Source organism: Moschus berezovskii, chromosome 3 (genome assembly GCF_049115385.1).
Source record: "Moschus berezovskii isolate FMDL1 chromosome 3, NW_MosBer_1.0, whole genome shotgun sequence".
Lineage (NCBI taxonomy): Eukaryota > Metazoa > Chordata > Mammalia > Artiodactyla > Moschidae > Moschus > Moschus berezovskii.
The window spans coordinates 56004179-56027361 of record NC_142462.1 but is presented as its reverse complement, the minus strand read 5'-3'; the positions used below and the strand labels follow the sequence as shown (position 1 = coordinate 56027361).

Below are 23183 nucleotides of genomic sequence, written 5' to 3'. Positions count from 1 at the left end.
AATGTTGGCAGTGTTGGTTTTGGAAAGTGGGATAGTGGGCCGCATTTTATATCTTGATATTTTTAATATTTTATTGGCTTTTTTTTTAAGGAAATGTTTACTACTTTTAAAATTTAGGGGACTTCCCTGGTAGTCCACTGGTTAAGACTCCACACTTCCAATGCAGGGGGCATGGGTTCCATCCTGGGTTGGGGAACTAAGATCTCACATGCTATGTGATGGGACCAAAAAACAGAATTAAAATTTAGAAAAATTAAAACAGAAACAAAGAAACAGAATTAAAATTAAAACCCTACATTCTTACATAAAGGAAATGGAAGCCAAATTTCATTTTCCAGTGATATCAATGTATTTGTTTGGGAGTATGTTCTATAATTGTTCAGGGACATTTGAATCAAGTGATCCTCAAATACACCACCAGTGGGAAAACCATTGTTTTTTTTTTTAATCTCTTTAGTAAGGGAGAGTTACTTCCCCCCATGCAGAGAATTTATTGATCAAAATCATCATCGTTGCAACATATCTATTTTGCACCCTGTGTGTAGGGTGCTACTGAAAGCAAACAGATGATCTTGGGTCTAAGCAGTGGGCCTTGGTGTGTCTTATTACAGCTTGTTCCTGAACTCTGCCCTATTCTAGAAATGACTCATGAATCTGGTCCTAGGTTCGACCAGCTACATCGGAAAGGGCGGGGGGGCAGGAAACAGAGCCACACTTTCCTCTTTTAGTTCCCCTGAGTCCACTCCTCTCATCTCAAACTCAGTAGGCTTTTCCATCTTTGTGGAACAGGCTCCCCTCACCCTTGACAAAAGTGGGTCAACTCTTCAAGGTGATTCAAATGTGCTGCGTGCATTCATGAACCTTATCAATTCAAATGTAGTGGTTCGCTGGAACCAAGGACACCTTTCCTTCAAAGAATAAATATATACGATGCTTCCTATCCAACCTACAAATGGCAGCTTTGTCATACAAGATCCTTGGATGCTCTTTAGAGAGTTGGAAGTTGCTTCCCTCCCCTGACCTTGCAGGACTTCATCTCAAAAAGCAGCTCAAGGTGAGAAACAGAAAATATTCTAGAAGGCTTAGTAGTATGTAAAACACACACACACACACGCATGCACACACAAACACAACTGTCAGCAGGTCTGAGTCAAATGATGAAAAAACTTGCGGCTCATTTTTGTCAAGCTGGAAATTTTAGAACTTCTGCATATGTAACACTGTATACATCCATATATAATATAAGTGTGTAGCCTTTTTCCTCTTGAGAGTGAGGAGAGGAAAATGCGGGGAGACCAGCAGAGAAGAGGGCAGGCTGGGCAGGCAGAACAAGCAGACCTCAGACCCCTACTTGGTCCTTAACAGGAACAATGCTATTTTTCGTTTTCTGTATTATAGTGCTGCTTGAGATCTCATTTCACAGAGGGCTTCTCATCCTAACAGTGTTCAAAGTTTGAAGAGCTGCTGTTATATCTGTGACAATGGAGGCCTCGTTGATTGAGTTCCTGCTGTAGTCTGGGTCCTGAGCCAAGCATTCTACATATTTCATGTAAATAATCCTTAAAAACCCTACTTGAGGTGGGTCTTAGAGTTCCCACCCCACAGAGGAGGAAACCGAGGTTCTGAAAGGATAAGTCATTTGTATTATATTCGTAGGTTTTAATCAGCAGAGCCAAGATGCACATTAAAGTTGGTCAACTCCAAAGCCCATCCTTTCAGCTACAATGCCATGCTGATCTGTTTAAAGTTCATTTACAGGCACTTAACAGTACTGTAAAACAGTCATAGATACATACAATAAAATTGACAAAGGTATGTTTTTGGCAGTACACACGCACCTAGAATGTTGCTTTAATGAAAGCAGTTATAATGGCTCAAAAAACAAGCTTTCAGTCACAGAGGAGATAGAAATGTTTCCAGACTGAAGGGACAGACTCCCTGAAAAGAACTGTTGCTTTGGGAGGAGGCTGTCCGGACAGGGAGTGAGCCTGTTTGTGGCCTTCCCAAACCCCAAATCTTTTCATTAAATAATATTCTGAAACTTAAAAATGACAACAAGGAAGACTAAAGGGGAAGTATTGCTAGGATTTGTGGGGTGATACGGGCACTATAGGATGGGAATTTTGTCAACAATAGTTCAGATGAGCAGTCCTTTTAGGGACAACCCCTGGCCAGAAGGAAGAGAACATACATAGAGAAACAGGGAGAGACTGCTGTGTGGTCAAGATCCTCGTGTCAGTCTGAGTGTTTAAATGGCACTATTGCTCTGTGTTTGTTCAAAGCAGATGAACCCCATCTCCAGGAGATGAGGAGATGAGAAATGAGGTTTTATTATTTGTTGCTCTTGTTTAGTTTCTAAGTCACGTCCAACTTTTTTGCTACCCCATGGACTCTAGCCTGCCAGGCTCCTCTGTGCATGGAATTCTCCAGGCAAGAAAACTAGAGTGGGTTGCCATTTCCTTCTCTAGGGGATCTTCCTAACCCAGGGATCGAACCAGCAGCTCCAGCACTGCAGGTGGGTTCTTTACCGCTGAGCCACCAGGGAAGCCCTAAATGAGTATTCCCTCCCCTCCCGCCCCTCCCGCTTTAAATGGTAAAACTCTTCCAGGTTGTGTGTGTGTGTGTGTGTAACCATTTTTCTCTTCCAGAAAGCTGTCACAATATGTGATTTTTTTTAACCTTAAAGAAAAACAGGACTGAAATGTGTCAAATCCCTGGAAATAGTCTGCAACCCAGTTGACTTTACACAGAAAAACACTAGTCCTAAGACCATCTGGCCACAGAGATCTCAGTTTCTCTGACAACACCCCTGGTGTTGTGGAAGGGGAAGTCCAGTAACCACCACATCGAAAATCAGCCAGGAGAACAAACAAGCACAGACAGGTTTCAAAACAATATATTCCAGTTCCTGTTCCCCTGAATGTCAAGGCCCATGTCATCTCCCAAGGTTAATATGAACCTCAAGAAGACACTCAGAAAAGAGAGTGAGTCCTGAAATACTGGATGCCAATCAAACCATGTTTCAAAGGTGTTAAGGGGGAGGCTATTTAAAGGGAGCTCGAGACCAACATGCTTATAAAGTAATCACTCGTTGCCTCTGCTGGTCTGGTTTGTGATTTGATGGCTTTAAAATAGGTGTATTGCGATAGCCATGACAACTTTTCTGAGTTCATTCACAGTTGTTAAATTTGAAAGAGCGAATATTTCACTCCTCGGGTATTTGAAATACTATCTGAAAGTCAAAAAGTGGATGTAGACCAGGAAGGACTAAAAGAGAAATGTGGACACCCTTAGAGAGATGGGAGACCCATGGAGGAGTGGGTGGACAGGTTAGCGACAACCCAAAGCTCTTGGGACAATCTATAACAGAGCTGACAAGGTTTCCAATGAGAGAAGGGACCTTCCTTTACAGAAAGAGACAAGCAAGAATTCCTTGTGTTATTAATAGTAACTGATAAATATACACCTGGAGCAAAAATCAAGAGAAGCTCACCATCATTGGTGAGTCCTGAAAAGACATGCAAAATCTGGATCTTCTAGGCAGCATCTTGATTAGGTAAATATTCAAAGGCTAAGCCTGCCTGCCAGGAGTTCTTCCTAAAAGCCCTCTCTTCAGGGCCACATCATCCTGCTATGTATCAATGGGACTATATTAACCAGTCCCATTGATGATGGAATACTCCTACTTGCTGTTTGGTTTTAGGAGGGGATGACTGAGAAGCATTATTTTGCACTTGGGGAAGGACGAGAAGAGACTAGGAGGAGGTTGGGCATGGGGGGCAGAGGGAGTCATGCGAGAAGCGGGTGGGCAGAGGCAAGAGGAGACTCAAAGCAAAGTGAGAGGTGAGGGCTGCAGCACCATCTGGTTGGTGTTCCCAGCAGGCAGTCAAGAGGGAAGCAATTACCTGAAATTTCTGGAAGTGTAGACTTGTCTTCTTTCCAGAAGTCCCCATCACAAACAGAAAGTCTGGAGTTAGCACGAATGGCACTCTCTCTTTATTAATGCCCAGGAAACTTTTATAATTCCCAAGAATGTGCCCAAAGTCAATATGAAATAGATTTCCTTAAGAAAAGAAAATGTCTGACGTCATTATACCGGCAATGGTACTTGCAAACAACACACTAGTCTGTTCATTTCTTGACATATTTTGCAGTTGACTGAAAATGAGCTATCTTGGGTGCGAGAGCTATTTTTACTCTTGGCTTGTGATAATTTTGTCTTAGCAGGTGTGTGCTGTAAGTAGCCACAAAGCACTCTTTGCATAGTTTTGATATCCTTCTGATGCTCTTTAGATGACAGCCAAATACCATTAAAAAAATTCTTGTCTCAGAACTATTCTTACAAATATAAATCCAAATGCTCTGGCGTATATATGTCATCATTATGCCCAAGACTCTCTTACACCCTTTATGGAACTCAGGAGAGACAGATGTCTCACTCTTACAAATAAAACATTTGAATTTCCTTTGGGTCAGTGTCTACCACTGTCACCATCACAACTCCCTTCATCTGTTTTCACTTATTCAGCCCTCTGTCATCTGAATGGTCCGTAGTGCATTATCTCTTGATTCCCAAAGATAATCAACAATCTACCCCAATACGCTATTGTTATTTTTTTCTTTTTCCCCAGGCTTCACTCTTAAGTAGGGGTTTCCCTGGTGGCTCAGATGGTAAAGAATCAAATTTCTCGGAGAAAAATGTCATGGCATGCCGCCAATACTGACCACTGCTAGACAGTGAACCAGAAAGGATGGGTAAGCTAGGAAGGCACAGCATTTTAGATTTAAGGGCACCAGTGACTTTAACAACATCTTCTTTATTTGGTTGAGCAGCATGTGGGATCTTAGTCCCCCTACTTGGGATCAAACCTGTGCTCTCTGCATTGGAAGAGTGGAGTCCAACCACCGGACCCCCAGCAAAGTCCCTTACTGGTGACTTTTTTGTTGCTTCTCTGTACCGTCTGACATTGTTGATCATATCCACCTTCCTAGCTTTCCAGCTACTGTCCAGCTTATCCTTCTGAAGTCTCCTTTCCTGTATCTTCTTCCATTAATCACTCCTGGGTGCCCCCTAGGGTGATCACAGCCTCTGTGTCCCTACACAATAATGACTTCTAGATCTGTGCTCCAACCTTGACTTCCATTTAAAAATTACTCTGTACTGGGTGGGGGAGGGGAGGTGGGTAGGGTGAGGCTGGGAAGTTAGTATTTAATGAGTTCCCATTAGGTAAGATGGAGAAGGCAATGGCAACCCACTCCAGTATTCTTGCCTGGAGAATCCCAGGGACAGGGGAGCCTGGTGGGCTGCCGTCTATGGGGTCGCACAGAGTCGGACATGACTGAAGTGACTTAGCAGCAGCAGCAGCAGCATTAGGTAAGATGGAAAAGTTTTGGAGATGGATGGTGGTGATGGTTGTACAACAATGTGAGTGCAGTCAATGCCACCAAAATGGACACTTAAAACTGGTGTTAAACAAAACTCACCTGTCTCTGAGATCATAATATTGTCATTGTGTCTGTCGCCTATCCCAAGAACAAAGGTTGCCACACAGTAGCCAGCACAGGAATAAACAAATCTCTCCACTGCTGCCTGAAACTAATTAAAATGCATCTGAATATTAGTTGTGTTCTTACTACAAAGAGCAGCATGAATCTATTACAAAGGCTCCCAAAAGATGCTATTCTGGGAATCATTTTCAGGGGGCAAGTCAGTGGTGCCTGGTTTCATCAAAGTTTCATCTTTGAGGTGCCAACTTTCTCCATTGCTCTCCTTATATTCTAGGTGAAGATACAGTGACTCACAGCATGAGAAGGAAACAATAGTCAAAGGACAACAGTAATATAATCAAAGGGTTCACTGCCTCTTCGTGCATCACTTGCCAACAACAATCCAGACCCCACAATGATTCCTCTTTTGTTGGTGAACATATGCTTTGCTTGTGACCACTTCTAGTATGCATGGGTTCACAAATCCACACGTATAACAGACTAATAAATGCTAATTATATTCCCTCCCCCAAAAGGCTGCTACCCATGCAAACGAGAAGTGCTAATCCTGTACAGCAGAATTTTAACCAGCAGCCAAGCAGACTAACCACACAGCTTGTGAAGGACTCGCACATGTCCTGAGGGATGGAAGTAGCATTTTCAACATCCCTAATTTACCATTTAGATTAGGGTGCAGGGGTAGATTGCAAATTACTTTTTATGATCTGGAGTGTTTCCAGATCAGGAGTTTGTCTGTGGTAACTAAATTTTTCTGCTGAAAGACAAAAATAGATGGTCTGAAAAAGTGCTAACAAAAAGTCCCAGGACCAAATTTTATGCAAAGCAGGCCTGATAATCAAAAGAGAAGCAAATGCTCAGTGAGGTCTGAATGAGCACCTCTGTTTTGCACAGATCTACTATGTCACCAGCATTTAAACCCCCATGAGCTCAGGAGGAAAGTGTTCCACAGTGTGTTAGGAAGCATGGCAATGCAGACCCTTTGAAAACGTGTCGTTAGACCCCCGTATCTCACAATTTCTCAGGAGCCTTCGGGGTGGGGAGAAGCAGGAGCTCACCTTCTCTTCAATAGGGCATTTTTCTTTGAGCCAGTGACTCAGCACTTCATCTTTAAAGGCTCCCGTGTTGCCCACTGTGCTTTGCTGAATTTTGGCGATCGTTGTGGCATCTTTTACAATCTCAATCATTCCTGTGGGAAGATGCACAGATCTGATGTGAACTGTAGCCAAGCATCTGACCCAAAGGAGAAATGGCTGTGTCTTTGTTCAGTGGAGGGCAGAGAACTTTCTCAACCAGAAGGTTATTTTCCAGGTTCATGCTGGTGGTTTCCTTATGAGGAAGAGAAAGAAAAGGAGGCGGATAGGGAAGTTGTGTGGGATCTGCTTTCAGTATCCATGAATGAAAAGACGAAAGGGCTGGTTTTTGATAAGCAAAACCATTAATATGCCAAGCACATCTTTCTTCACTTTGCAACTTTTCCTTTTTAATTTTAAAATTCCAGAGTCAAATGGAATAAATTTCCAATTTCTCAAATTGGAAACTGGAATAAAAAATTTGTTTAATTGAAATTAAAATGTGAAATGTCTACAAAAGCACCTAAGAGGAGAGTATATAATAGCTTTGATAATGTGAAGTCAGGCTCGTAAAACAAGTGGCAGATCTTTCCATCTACTTTTGAATGTTTTTTTGTGAGAGAGAAGTTTACTGTGCAATGAAAAGAGTGAAAGTTTAGAGGAGGGAACAAGTTCTTGTTAAAATCATTTCCATATGTAGTCACAAGGAATTAAATCATGCATTCATGTATTTTCAACACGTCCATACTAAACTGAGAGTCACATTCACTAGCCTTGGAACATCTTCTTCCTCTTACATGGATTATGATTGTAATTTTTCATTTATTAAAGGCCTACACTGAAGGGATGACGGTCTTTAAAAATTCTGGGGGCACTATTTGGTATGCAGAATCTTAGTTTCCCAACCAGAGATTGAACTCATGGCCCCTGAAATGGGAGTCTTAACCACTGGACCACCAGGGATGTCCCATGGGATGATGGCCTTTCAAATGAGCTCAGCAGTATATTCATCTCCCAAGGTCCCTACATACCTATTTTGTCACCAGTTGAAATGCAACCATATGGCAGGAGGCACAGATCCAAAGATTCAGTCTCCCAAATGGACTCCATGATTCGTAGAATCTGGGCATCAAAACACAAAAATATTTCTCTTACAAATATATATTTCTCTTCTCCATTAAAAATGACAACAGTCTTTTCTGGTAACACAAAATATTGAAGTGAATGTAAAATATATAAGTAATGAATGTACTTTTATTTGTCAACCTGGTACTCTAATGTTTCCCTTCCTAAGTTGGATATCTTTGGGGGTAGGTTTTAGCCATGATTCATCTATTTTCCTAGTTATGTATATTTTGCCATAATAAATATTAGTTCCATTCTAACATCTTTACACATTTTTATCCATAAGACACTCTTGGGCTCCAACCAGGGCAACAGTGACAGTGACAATAATGATAACTGACATTCACTGAGGCTGTTTTATGTTGATCCTTTGCATTAACCCTCTATTGTGGGTTAGATTATTATTCCCATTATTTTTCAGATTCTTTTCCATTATAGGTTATTACAAGATACCGAGTAGAGTTCCCTGTGCTACACAGTAGGTCCTTGCTTATCTATTTTATATATAGTAGTGTGTATCTGTTAATTCCAAACTCCTACCTTATCCCCCTCATCCTTTCCCCTTTGGTAACCATAGTTTTGCTTTCTATATCTGTGAGTCTATTTCTGTTTTGTAAATAAGTTCATTTGTACCATATTTTTGATTCCATGGCTTGCCTATTTTAAATAAACTACATGACATATTAGAAATTATTTTACTTCTACAGTATTGAACAACTAGGGTACAGCAAATATTACTTTACAAATCTGCAAAGCTAAAATTTATGTTCAAAAATATGAAAATGATCAACATTGATACCTTCGTCATCCACCTTCTGTTCTAAAAATCTGTTCACTCTTGTTATGTAAACTGCATGAATTCTCCAGGCACCTCCTTATTCATCTTCTCTCTCCATCCTATCCGCTCACTTGAACTTGTGTAGGTGGATGTATATTAAAGGTGATGTATGTAAGGAGAACATCTGTGAGTGTGTGTTGTTCGTTGTTCAGTCGCTAAGTCGTGTCCAACTCTTTGTAACTCCATGGACTGCAGCTAGTCTTTCTGTTCTTTACTGTCTCCTGGAGTTTGCTCAAATTCATGTCCATTGAGTGTGTAATGAATGAATGTGAATGAATCCATGAATGTGAATAAAGTGGATGCTTGGGGGTCAGTGTATTTCTATTCCGTGTTACCACACTAGGAATGGGTGTATAGAGAAGAAGTTAGGTAAGGGATGTGTTTCAGGTTATTTGGGAATGCTGGATATGTATCTCTTCAGGAGTGGACAGAACCATGAGGCTCATTAGATTCATATCTAATGGTCTGTGGCCATGAGTCCCCAGTGAATACTCTATTATGTTAACTTTGATCACTGTTCATTATACAAAATAGGAGAATGGAACAGGGTCAGTAGAAGGTATTTTTTTTACAACTAGTACAGACTTCTTTTTTTGAGCAACTGAAAAAAAAATCCTTAACATCAGTATACCTGTAAAATAAGCATGTCTTGGCGTAGATCATCGCCGTGTTTAAAGATAATTCCAATTGTTTCATTTGATAGAGCTGTAGGGTCGGCACGTTTAAACTCAAGCCACAGGGGTTTTTTCTTAGAGGCCATCACTTTACATTTTTCAATCTGTAAGAAAACAGCCACGTGTTTCCTACACACAATTGAAAATACATTGTGGAGACATACATCTTCCTGCAAAGCATCACTATAAACACCTAGGAAAAAGTTTTCAGTTGGAGAAGGATTTCAGTGATTTGGGTAAAAATGTGCATGGCATTTTCACCAAATCCAAAAATGCTAGTGAAAGCAATTCACAGCGCTTAAACCAGTGGTTCTCAAAGTGCGTTCCCAGGAAACCCAAGCATCTATGGAATGCCTAAGGGGCATTGCATATCCTGTCTTCTGATATTCCACTCTCATAGGACTCTTATGTCCTCATACTACTTTTATGTTCCCTCTAACGCAGAGCAATTTTGCCGTTATTTATTTATATATTTGGCCTCAGTCTAAGAATTAATTTGAAAAAAGAGTTCTGTTGCTACCATAGTATCTAAACATGGTTGTTGCAAAATTAGATGCAATCTAATTCTAGGCCAAATCTAACAAGATGAAATTTAACAGCAATAAATGAAACTCTTGCACTCAGATATTATGCAATGCCTTTCCCCTCCAAATAGCCAACGTAACATCGAAATGAATTCAAGGTGGGAGAAAGGTGATTTAGCAGCCACTCTTTCCAAATAGAAAATCTTAGGAGTTTTAGCCTAAGAGTAAATTCATTATGGATCAAAAATGTGATCTTAAAAAAAAAGCAAGTGATATGAAGCTGTATTACTATATCATTATTCCTACCAAGTTCTAGGGCTTCCCCAGTGGCTCAGCAGTAAAGAGTCCACCTGCAATGCAAGAGATGCAGATTTTATCCCTGGGTGGGGAAGATCCCTTGGAGAAAGGCATGGCAACCCACTCCCCTATTCTTGCCAGGAAAACCCATGGACAGAGGAGCCTGGCAAAGAGATAGGACTGAAGTGATGGAGCATGCACCAGTTTCTAACTTCAAAAGGACAGTAGGTAGTGTGTGCTTTTGCTAAAGAGCCACTTACTGCTAATTGTATATACAATTAAACATGGATTAAAGACTGAAATATGAGAATTAAAACTTTAGGGAAAAAATTTGTCACATTGAATTAGGAGGTGTTTCTCTACTTTGGCACTACTAACATTTTGGACTGCATAATTTTTTGCTTGTGGGGGGTAGGGGGAGGCTGTCCTGTGTATTGTAGGATATTTAGCAGCATCTCTGGTCTCTGCCCACTGGATGCTGATAGCATTGTCCCAGTTGGAACAATCAAAAATGTCTCCAGACATTACCAAACATCCCTTGGTGGAAGAGGTGGGGGTTCACCCCTGGTTGAAAATCACTGGATGAAGCAAATATTTCTTAGGACACAAAATGCGTGAACCATAAAAGAAAAAATGATAAATTGAACTTAATCAGAATTAAAATCTTCTGCTCTTTGAAGTACATTAATGAGAAAATGAAAAAGTAATACATAGACTGGGAGAAAATATTTGTAAACTACATAGCTGATAAAGGATTTGTATCTAGAATAGATAAGTAACTCGTAAATAAGAATAAAAAGGTAGCCCAAATTAAAAATGAATGGAAGATATGAAAAGAAGCTTCTCAAAAAAAAATGGAGAATAAACACATCATAAGATGCTCAACATCATTAGGGAAATGAAAATAAAAATAACAGTGAAGTACTACTTCATACCCATTTGAATGGTTAAAATTAAAAAGATTGATTATAACAAAAACTACATATTGCATGATTCCACTTTGTGACATTCTAGAAGGGGCAAAATTTCATGATGGAAAACAGATCTGTTATCCAGGATGAAGTATGGAAGGAGGAAAGGACTAATCACAGAGGGACATGAAAGAATTTTTTCTACAAATTTCTATGAAAATATTCTATGTCTTGGATGGTTCAGTCGCTCAGTCATGTCCGACTCTTTGCAACCCCACGGACTGCAGCATTCCAGGCTTCACTGTACTTCACCAACATCCAGAGCTTGCTCAAACTCATGTCCATTGAGTCGGTGATGCCATCCAACCATCTCGTCCTCTGTCATCCCCTTCTCCTCCTGCCTTCGATCTTTCCCAGCATAACGGTCTTTTCTAACGAGTCAGCCCTTCACATCAAGTGACCAAAATAATTGGAGGTGATGGCTATCTGGTTGTGTACATTTGGCAAAGCTCACTGGACTGTAAACTTGCAATGGATACATTTTATTGTATACAAAAGGTTCCTCAAGAAAGCTGACTTAAAATGGATGTGAGATTGCCCAGTGCTGAGGTTTTTAGTATCTAGCAGTTGAGGAACGGCTTGACAGAAGCCCATCCAGGGACTTTCCAGCTTCCCTGTTTCTCTGTAAATGTCAGCTTTTATCCACTCAGGCCTGGTGAAGCAGGCAGAGACATTGTCAAGACATGAAGACCACAGGGAGACATCAAGATGATACCTACCACCAGTGCGCCTGCCTTCAGTCCAGGGTCATATGGAACTCGAAAGCTTTGGGGGAGATTCAAATTCTGCAGGATTTCAAGCTTTTGCTTTAGTTGAAAAATAACTGTAATTGTCAAAAGCACACAAGAGTTATATGAGTTCAAGAAATTACCAGTATCACTTATAACATTTCCTGAAACCACACATATTCACAACATTCTATACATTTGGTAAGGTGAAGAATAGGAGAAAAGGGAGTAGGTTTCTGTCCTTGAGGAACTAACCTTTCAGGGTGACAGGCTTACTGAGGGCAACAAACTATGCACACACATTACAACAGGGGGCAGAAATATCTGAATATATATGGCACACCCAGACAGACACAGAAGGATGATTTATGAATCATGCTAGGGAATTACTGCAGCTTTCTTTCCAACATGTGAAACTTTAAACTGCCATCTGATTTAGGAAATGTATCTGAAGACCATATTAAATGGAATTTGGTTAGGGTTTGGTAAAGTCTTTTCAAAAGAGGAAGTTAGGTTGTAAGGAAATAATATGACAGCCTCAAAATTCTAAAGGCAAATATATAAATGGAAAATTACTGCCTAGGTAACAGATAGACTGGAGGTTGGTACAAATTTTTCCCTTTCTTTCTTACAACAATGTAAAAGGTAAGATTATTATCACCGTTATTTTTAGGAGAGAGATTATTGGTGTATTGGGAAAGAATCAAAGGGAAAAATGGAAAATTGAAATACTAAAAAGCTTGAAATTGGTTGAGGATGTTAGTGAGGGTCCATTATGAGTTATAATGCTGAATCTAGGTATACAAGCATGATAAGAGAGAATTCCTAGCTCAAGGCTCATACAGCTCAATAGACCAGAAAAACTTGTTAATAGCTTTGATTTAATGTAGTATCAACCAAAACCAATGGGAATATAGATAGTGATTCATTTAGAATTTCTTAGAGATAAGACAACACTGGAACATAAAGGGGGTGATATGTATATTTTATAAGAAGCACATATACAAATAAATATATATACATCTTGCAACATATGATGTATACATATGTATTAAAAAAATTGAAAAAATTATCAATAATTCGTTACTTTGAAAGACTGAAGACTTGAAAATTATCTACATGTTTTGAAAGATGGGGCAGAAGGGGTAAATATTAGGAAATAACTCACCTTTGTGTGTGAGTACGTGCACAATTGCTCTTTAAAAATACATCTTACATCTGCAAAATGCAGTTTTAATTTTTCAAAGAGTTTAACATCTATTATCATACATTCATCATTAGAATATAAAAGTAACTTCAAAGCTTATTAACTTGTAAAGGGAGAATTTGAAATTTGCTTACTGAAGAAAGACAGATTTAAAAATGTATTCTTGGCTACCCTGAGGAAGGTGTGACTTGCCTTCCAGAAGGAAGAAGGATCCCAGGGATGGTATCTGGGGATAAACGCACTTGGAAAGAGCACCATGAAAATCGAGCCACCTGTACCTTGGGAGCTGACGTCATACTTTTCGGCAGACAGTGATTTAATATCAATGGTGACTTTTTGTAACATGTCGATTACTTGGACTTGCTGAGTGAAGTCCCGTAGCATGGCCGTGCCACAGCCCCTCAGGTAGGCCTCCAGGATCACTGCAAACCTCTGCTGATAGTGTCTCGACTGGGCAATCTCACTTCTCAAGAACCAAAACAAGAAGTGACCAATTCTTTTGTTCTGAGGGTGGAAAAAAGAAGGTTAAAATTATTATGACTAATGCTCCAGATCGATCAGTCAATTCTTGATAACTTTTTAAATGTCATGCTCTTATCAAAATGGAAGTACTTACTCTTAAACCACGCTTCAGCAGAAATCTGGCAAGGGCACTGTCATGGTATGGTTCAAATTTCACAGCCTAAGGAAAGAACACATTGGCATTTGTAGGACTGCGTTCTCCACTGGTTAATCAGGAAACAGAAAATGGAGAAAAATTGGTCTCTGCCTTAGCGGGTTTGTGTGGATAGAAGGATGAGAATCTGACCAGTCACTTAAGTTCAGCCCTTTCTCTTCAAGGACACTTTGGGCCTGAGTGAACCACTTGCTTAAGGACCAGGATTAGAAGCCAGAACTCTTGACTCACAATAATGTGCTTTTGATAACTTTAAAAATGAAGAGGTGAGGGCTTTTGTTCCCATGAAGGGTTTACCTGATTTTTATTGGAAGGATAGAAGAGAAAGATGGAGACAAATCTATAAAAGTGGAAGTAAAGAAAGGTTGTTGGGAAGAAAATAGACAGTGGGGATATTGTACACTTGGGGAGAAAAATATCTGTTGGATATGAAGATCCTAAAAATTATGTAGCTCCTCTTCTGCTCAAGATATGTGCTTTGGATCTCACTAGCAAGTCAGTGAACTGCCTCCCAGGTTCTTACTGCAACAGAGTAATCATCACTGCCTTCTACGATTCAGAGTATACAGGGTTTTTTGCCTGAAAATCTCTTGCTTTATCTACTTCCTTAGGTTTAGCAGTGTTTAGTAGTTTTCACATCACTTGACTAATATGGAGATATTTACATAGGTGGCAGCCATATAGGGCCCAGGTGGGTGGCTGCCCCAAACTCTGTGCGCCAACCCCAACCCCCCACCCCAACTGCTTCCCCAGGGCAGCCTGGGCAATTAAAATATAAAATGTAGGGGCTTCCCTGATGGTCTAGTGGTTAAGACTCTGTGCTTCCAATTCAGAGGTCACGCGTTCGTCCTTAGTGGGGGAACTAAGATCCCACATGCTACTCGGCCAAAATAAAAAACCTGAAAAATAATTAAATTCTAGTGGGTGCATGGATATTTATTACATCATTTTCTGTACTTTTCCGCATGTGTGCAATAGATCATAATTTTAAATGCAGTAAGACTCACAAATACTGTTTAATTATTAGAGGTGCATATACAAAGTTACAGGATAGATGGGATAAATAAGGATAAAAAGAAGCTTAAAATTAAATATCTCAGGAGTATTTCCTTTATAAATAGACATGGTCTATCCTTTTCCCTAAGAAACAGGAGAAATTTCCATTCACTTTATGTTTTAGGGCCTGGGAACTTTTGGATATGATTTCTAGTCCTTTCTTTGGTTTTCCAGTTTGGAAATGATCAATACTGACTTGATAATATTTCAATTATCCCCATGCTTTTAAAGATGACATACGCTCAAATTGGTGCCACTATAACTGTAGTTAAGATCTTAATTCTGAGAATGTGGTTATTTAGCCACCAGTAGTCACTTCAGAAATGTTACTAAGTTTTTAACCCAAACGTGAGTCTTTTTGACCTTCTTTGTGTTTCACTTCTGTAAAGATGATGCAGGTCTCAACCAGGAGACCATTTTAATCAGGAATGAATGAGTCATTTGGCCATATCTGCAAATGACTACTCTTCTTCAAATTTAGGACCACAAACTCAATGTTAATATCACTGACCTCTTTTATTTACACGTTTCTAAGAAGAATACTATTCATTTTCCAAGCCTGCAAAGTTCACTTGTGAAAATGACACTGTAAAATAATTCATGATGGCCTTGGGACTTGAAACAGATCCCTTGCAAATTTGCCTCATGTTCTTTTTGTTATGGAGAGCTAGAAAACTGAGGATACTTTACTTTTTATTAAATTTTCATTAGTGTTTAGGCTAGCCTCTGAACTCATGGGCAGAGAAAAACTTTGGTTATATTTGATTAGATAAAGACAAAGGCCAAATATGTTTCAAGTATCTGAGTAATGTGAAGGTGAAGATTCAAAGTTTAGACTATCCAAAATTTGCATCAGAAAACTCCACAAACTGTCTATAAATATAGATAATGATTAGACAGTTTGGTGTCCAACAGTTAGCCTGACAAACACCACCTACTCAGAATTGTCCTTGGCTTCTTCAATATAATTAAGTGTCCTCAGGACCCCTGACTATTTTCTCATAACATTCTATAGCTTTTCCTCAAAGCATTTGTCATAATATGTTATTCAGTATCTGCCTGTATGTGTACTCATTTGATGTCTTTCTCCATGAACTACAGGCTACAATAGGGCAGAGTCCGGCTGTGTTTTGATCACTTCTCCATATTCAGCAACCAGAAAAGGGGAAGCACTCAGTCTGAGTTGTTGAATTAATGAATGAACACATCTGCTCTGCAGAATAGAATTCTCTTCCAATTTCTGTCTTCCCTCTTCCTTGCCAAGCCGCACAATATACTATGAGAATGTCTATAGTGAGCAAGAGAACCGGTTCTCCTTTATTTAACTTCCTTTGACAAATGATTTAGTCTCTCTGGACACAGAGAAAGGCATATGAAGAAGAGTGGAAACAGAGTACCAACCTGTCTAAAGAGAGGGGCTTCCAAGGTCCCATCCAGAATTGAGATGTTACTCTATGAATTGTGACAAACATGATCAGAGAGTATGACCATTTCTCTCTAGGACATACTATCCTGCATACATGTAGGTATTGGGAGGCAATAAAAAGAGCAGACCTGTTGTCGGGCCTCTGGGTTTGAATTTGCCTTTCAAAATATGTGACCTTGGACACATTACTTAACCTCCCAATGCCTCAGTTTCCTTATATATAAAATGCAAATATTAACTGGACTGCTATCAACATTGTTGGGAGAGTTAAATGTGATAATACATGAAAAATACGTAGATCACTTGGAGCCTTGGCATAAGGGAGCATTCAATAAGTCAAGTCTATCATTAACAAGAGTAAACTCTCATTCCCACTGGGCCAATTCTCCTAAAAAATGGAATTATTCATGTCATCAAAATGCTGGTCAGAAAGCCCTCAAAGACAGACAAAAAGTAAAAGGGAACGTTTACTACTCTTTGAGTAGTAAAAAAGTAGATCTACTTTGACTGATCTTTGATTCTCTTTGGACAATGCACACTGGAAGATGGCTTAATATGGCTCCTGTCTGCATATGCAGATAAATTCCTTGAGATGAGTGCCTCCCCTACCTGGACCAGTTGGAGCAGGTAATGCAGAACGTCATCGTCTTCCAAGCTCTCCAGTTTCTGAACTGCAATGGCTCTTACGTTTTCATCCGAAAAGTTGCAGTCTAGGAGTTGCATCGTTAATCCAACATCCAAAGCACTTTGATCCCAGACCTCCCTTCTGGCTAACAATTGATATGTTTTGGCCACAATTTCTTGCTGTCCCCATTTCACTGAGCTAAAGAGCTTAGGGTATGCTTTGGGATCCTTAAGGCTTTCATATCTGAAATGCCAAAGCAATTCTTTGTCTTCTGCAGTGAGAGGGTTAAGTGGATCAGTAGCTATGATTGCCTCCAGTTGCTTCCGAAGTTGGTTGGGCATTTCTGCTCGGACCCGGTCCCCTTCCGGGTCAGGGGTGGGCTGATGCTTAGGCAAGGCTATGGGGTGACAGTAGTTGTCCAGGAGAATGGAGATGGACATTGAGTTTTCCTTGTCGGGGTTGGTGGCAGATGTGAGCTTGTCTGCATTGAAGCTCCCTTGGTCTTCCCCCTTCCCAGATAACTGCCACATGTGGAGCACATACTCGCCGTGGCGCAGGAGGAACCGGTGGTCGATGAGCAGCAAGTTCACGTAGTAGAGAAGCTGAGCTTTGCCTCTGGACTCGGGACTGGGAGTCTCTGCAGAGGCCTTACCAGACAGAGCTGGCGCTTTCCCACAGTAGATCTGGAGGTTGAGCAGAGCTCCTTTGGGTAAGTCTTTGATCTTGATACTGAACTCAAGCCACACATTCCAGAGTACCTCCTCCGTGAAGGGTTTGGGGCTGGTTCTTCTTTGGCAGAGGACTTGCTGCCCATACTGGATGTTTGCCTCCACAAAAACCGTGAGATCTGCATTCCGGGGCAGGACGGGGATATCAATACCCCTGATCTTGACCCTGAACTTGCGGTCACAGTCCCACAGGGACACAGTGAACACGCTCTCATGGTCCTTCCCGTGGATGGTTAGCTGCTCATGGTAGCCAGTGACTCCGGTGCAGTCATCCACCAGTGGCCACTCTTCCTTCCTCACCTCGTCCAGGGCTGGGTCCGGCGGAGCGTCAAGCACCAGGTGAATCTCTTCACCATTCTTAAGGCACTGCCGCACCCACTGAAAGTTTTTGATGGGCGTCTCGCCCACCAGGTACTCATCGCGGCCGCAGACACGCAGCACGAAGTCCTGTTCGCTCTGGCTCTCAGGGATATCCATCAGGGACTTCTTCTTGGCCATTTTGGTAAAGAAGCTCTGGAGAATGGCGCCCGGGGTATCATCAGCCGAGACCTTGATGGTCTGGCTGGTGGTGCTGCGGTGAATGATGATGAAGATGCAGTTGTTGGTGATCTTCTTCAGCAGGTACTCAGGGAGGGGCTTAGACGTCACCCAGGGGTGCATGGCGTAGAGCTTGGGGTTGCGGCCAGCCACCTCGGCCATACGCGGGGTGACCAGGCGGCGGCGTGTGAACTCCAACTCGTCGTCGTGCACGTTGCTGACATCTGTGACATCGTAGCCGATGAGGGCAGTGAGCTGGCGCTGGAAGGCCAGCGTCTCCTCTGAGGGCGAGCGCCGCTGCACCAGGTGGATCTGCCCGGGGCTCCGGTGCCCCACCTTCCAGTAGTGCAGGCAGTCCAGGGTCTGCACCACCTGGTACTTGTCATAGATCTCATACCACTGCCCCTTCTTCTGGTAGAGCAGGAGGAAGTGGTCGGGGCCCAGCCGGTGGTAGAAGTCGGCGGCCACACTGGTCTCCAGCACGCGCAGCCACACTTGGGCCTTCATCTGCTCCACGTTGCCGTGGCCGGCCACATGCAGCAGCGCCGTTTCGGGGGTCTTGGTGTTGCGTTGGCTGGTGGGCAGCACGAACTCAATGGGGATGAGCTCCATGGAGGACAGGCTGGCCGCCGTGCTGCGTGGCTTCATCCTCCGGCGCCTGCGGCAGTTGTCCTCTCTCAGCACCACAGGCTGTTCATGGTTCTCCAGCTCCATGCCCTACGTGACCTGGGAGCAGAGAGAGGAAGAGAGGGCTCTTCAGAGGGAAGGTGCTTGCTTTTTATGGTGGCCCGTGAGCTGGAGAAGGTGTAGACGAATGACAGGGATGTGTACAGGAGGACACAGGAGGTTTGGCATAGGGGCCCAGGAATCCTGGCCCCATCACTTGGAAACTGGGGGAGGAGCTGCTTAAATAATCTCTGAGCCTGTTTCCTACCCATCAAATGGTGTTAGCAGTACTTCAGAGAGTAGACAGGAGCATTAAATAAGGTAATAACTTGTTGAATGTGGGCCATGGGTAGATGGGGATTCATTGATTATTCTCTCTACTTCTCTTATGTTTTAAATTTTAATTTTAAAAAAGAGAGAGGTAAAGCACTGTTCTAGCATGCTGTCTGATGAACTGTAATGGCTCAAAGTGGTAACTGTTTTAAGCATATTGAAATGCATGGATGAGTCAAATAATCCAGTTAGAGCATCAAGTCCTAGTTTACAAGGTGCCATGTCAGATGCTGAAACAACTCCCTTTGAAAGCAGACCTTTGGCTTTTTTCCTCTTTGTTCAGTCTCACATGTCTCCTGGGGGACTCAGACACTTTATCCAAGTTGCCTCATGATCCCTTTTCAAACTGTCTGGATCAGGTATCTGCGCCCTTGTCAACTTCCTATTTTTTTTTTTTCTAGTGAGGGGAAGTAGTCATTTCATTGATAAAACTCAAAAAGATCAGAATTGGTGAAGCTCCTCTCAAGAACATTTGCAGATATTTATAACTGTGAATCATGAAATATGTGTCTTGGCTGTCATTGCTCCATGAGGGCAGTTTCTCAGGGGAGTTCCCAGGGCTGTCTGTACTCTCCAAATATGAACTTTCAGGTAGTGTTACCTTTGTACCAATTCATCTCATCTACCTCTGGAGAACCTACAGGTTGGAAGGAAGGACCTGCTTCGGGACCCCTATTGACTAGTTAACTTCTTTTTGCTCTAGTATTTTCATCTCTATAACTAGAATTCACCAATATATTCTCAATAATTTATCCACTCTTTCCACAAATAGTTAATAAGGACCTACTTTTGCAAAGCATTTAAGTATAAATGTTACTTACTGCAGTGTGAAATTCTTCAAATAATGATTCAATTGCTTAACATATTGAAATTGAAATACAAATAAGGTATTTTGATTTTACTATTTAGTAGTTCTTATTCTAAACAAGAATCAATTAGTGAAAGAAAAATTAATGTTTAAGAAAATATTATTCTTAAAGGACTAATGTTAGTGTAATATATAAGTAATGATTTATTTCCTTAAGAAATAGTGGAGCATTTGATATATACCAAAAAGAAGAGTTTGATTAAAAGGTAAGAAAGGCAAGTTTCAATAGATCCAAACTTCTGTTCAAATCTTGACTTAAATTTACTTTTAAAGTCAACAGTCCCTCTCTCAACATATTATGAAGTTACACTTACTAAATACATGAAACCAACTGTCCCAAAGAACTGTCTCTTGCAGTTTAAGCCCTTCACTATTTGGTCTTTTGCTACTCTACAGAATGACAAAGAAGAGAACTGTAAGCTGCGAATACTGGCACTAACTTGAAACAAAATAGGTCCAAATTTAGGCAACATGCAAATACACAGCAATTACTTCTCCCTTCATGACATCAAACAGACTTACAAGATAAGAGATGCAGAAAAAAACTGGCTGACTAAATACTCACTGCTTTCCTTCATGGTTGAGGCTGTGAAGCTTTCTCCTTTTACGAGAGAGAGACGTTAAAAACACTGTTTAGCACACTAATCGTGAATCATGCATTTGTAAGAACTTGAAGGCTGGCTGGCCCTCCCTCTTCCTCCCAAACAAAAACAAAAAAGGACTGATGCACCTGCAAAGCTATTGCCGGAACCTTGTGGATATCCACACACACGGGTTGGACTAGACGGTGAAGCAGACAGTCAGTGGCAGCATCGTCAGAAGGACAGCAGTTCCAGATAAAAATATTCTGGCCGAGAAGGAAGTGTCACTATTCCGAGTCAGACCCAACAAAGGGCAAAAAATAGAAGGAAGCAATACCTGATAAAGCAGCAGAGGCGACGGTGTTGAAGGATCATTTGTTTAATTTCTAAAAACAAAACAAATTCAAACGTACCCAGTGTGCTTCTAAACTCTTCCGCTTTTCTGGGTCCCCCTTCACATCCAGATGCAGAGGAAGTGTTGCAGTTACCAGGAAGGAAGTTTTAACCAAGTTGATTATACGTGTGATTGCTCATTTTAAAAGTGTAAGAAATGCGTTTCCTGTTAAAGCACACACAGAGAACTAAGCATGAAAGTGTATGTATTTTTTACTCTATGAACTGTTTTTTTTTAATTTCGAGAGTGCAAACCAAATATTATAAAATAACATAGATTCAAACCAAATATGCATTCATGAGACATGCACACGTGAACTATTTTTCTAGTTAGTTCTCAGTGGAGAGAAAGGCCTCCTAGCTGCAGTATTAGAGAGCCAGCCTGGTGGGAAGATTTTAAAGAGCCAAAGGAAACCCATTAGTCCTGCAAAGCCCATTCAATGAATTTTCCCTCATGGAAACGAAAATGACCCCTTGTTCATACCCTGTAACTGAGGGATGAGGGAAGAGAAACTTAGTGATCCAGGGGACTGGTTATCAAGCTGAACATTTTCAAAGACAAGGTCTGGAAGTTCATTTTCTTACGTTGGTGAGACAGTTTTCTATTTTTCAAAACATTTAGGCTCCAAAATATCACTAGCTCAGACTGAAAGTACAGTGTGTATGTGTGCATGTGTGTGTGTGTGCATGTGTGTGTGTTGGGGGTGGAGACTTCTTGAGAGCAGTGATTGACTGCAGACAAAATAGGTTTCTTGGTGTCACTGGACTGGGAGCTGAGAACTGCCCCATCAGCGAGAGGGTCTCTGCGAGGTGGCTCCTGATTCCCAGGGGAGTGGAGAATTTGTAGAAAAGCCATCCTCAGTCACTTTTATAGCAGCTCTGTATATTCCAGTAACCTCAGTTCCTTCTAGATCCTGAAACAGTGGCCCTTCTCCTCCATTCCAGGGTTTCCTGTCCCAGAGTTCACCCTTCAACCTAGGCTCTCATGGACTCCACTGAGGCCCAGGGACAACCGGTAAACATAGCCTTGGCCTCACAGGTTCCTTGGAGATGGATAATTAAGAGTTTCTCTTAGTTACTCTGAGAAATAAATGATTGTCTAATCTGTCTCCTTTCACTAGAGGCCTCTTGGATCTTAGCTTTCTATAAACAGTTCTGTAATAGTTGACATCAACAGGTAAGCCATTAACTCAAGGGCTGCCTCTCAAATATTTAGAGGGATCTTATTAGCTTTCCAAAGTGTATTCCTATAAAGGAATACTCCTATAGGAGCCTGGCGGCTTTTGGAGCTCCTAAGCTAGCCTTCTTGGTTGGTTTGAGGGAAGCCACCCCACAGGAGCTGGCAAGCTGTGATTTACCTAGAATGTGTGGAGGGGTGGGTGGGTGGAGCAGGAGTGGCAGTTTGGGGCTTGTAGGACTGACCACAGAGGGACTGTAAGCTTGGCCAACTCGGTTCCCCAGATCATTCAATAGATAGAGGAGACTAAGTCCTGACAACGTCACACGCACACACACACACAAACATACATTATTTCAGAAATATTAGACTCCACCTCTTGAATCTTCTTGCTTCTGTAGGAACTACTCAGCTAAGTCCAATTATGCAAATATTGTCTGTTCTATGACTAAGCTTGAAAATACTTCAGACTTTTTTAGTGGTTTGAGATTAAGAACCCTACTCTTCCCCAAGTCCTAATATAGCCCCTAAAATTTGACTATATGTAGTCATTATTTCAGGGGAGAAATAATGGCCAGTGTCTCCTTCCTATAGGTAGATACTTCCTTCACACAGAGGAATTCTTTACTAGTTGTATCTCCAGATTTTTCAGGGTAGAACCCCCCTTGGCCTTATCACTATCCCATTTTATTAATATGTTTTTCTCTTTTCTTCTTTTTGGCCCTTCTGTGAATCTCCATACATCCAGCACTATGTTTTCCATAGAGTAGACATACACTATATTGTGATTGAAAAAACATAATCAAATAGTCTGACCTTATTATCACATTCAACATTACGGGAGCCACAAGATCAAGCAGATTAGAAAGTAAGAACACAGTAAGGTGTGCCAATGGTCAATAAATAGATGAAGATGAATTCTTTGCTTTGAAGAAGGTTCTTTAAGACAAGCTTTAGAGATATCATTTGTAGCCTAGAGAGAAAAGATATGCAGATGAAAAAACTGCAGTGTGATAGTATAGGCCAAGTGGTTTATATTTTATGTTCCTTCCATAATACAAAAGTTTACTGGAGGAGGTCACTTTGAGTGGGATTTCAAACATTTCAAATATGCAAGGGGAGGTACAGGATGTAAGGCAAGAGGAATCAGAGGGGGAAGCCTTCAAGCCAAAAAA

At 41.3% G+C, this 23183-nt stretch overlaps 1 protein-coding gene across 6 annotated transcripts in view; it reads right to left on the bottom strand.

Annotated features, from left to right (window-relative positions):
- The window catches only part of PIK3CG (phosphatidylinositol-4,5-bisphosphate 3-kinase catalytic subunit gamma), a 39970-nt gene extending 19050 nt beyond the window's left edge, over positions 1-20920 (bottom strand). The window contains exons 1-11 of one of the 6 annotated variants that reach the window (XM_055420768.2): positions 20588-20887; positions 20423-20458; positions 16710-18716; positions 13559-13624; positions 13221-13446; positions 11727-11830; positions 9173-9319; positions 7610-7700; positions 6564-6694; positions 5485-5596; positions 3906-4063 (exon numbers count right to left, since the gene is read on the bottom strand). In XM_055420768.2, the coding sequence (XP_055276743.2) occupies positions 3906-4063; positions 5485-5596; positions 6564-6694; positions 7610-7700; positions 9173-9319; positions 11727-11830; positions 13221-13446; positions 13559-13624; positions 16710-18704 (3030 nt within the window). In that variant the 5' untranslated portion in view covers positions 18705-18716; positions 20423-20458; positions 20588-20887. The other 5 variants (XM_055420763.2, XM_055420767.2, XM_055420765.2 and 2 more) reach the window with 5 other exon arrangements.
- Positions 20921-23183: the final 2263 nt, after the last annotated feature.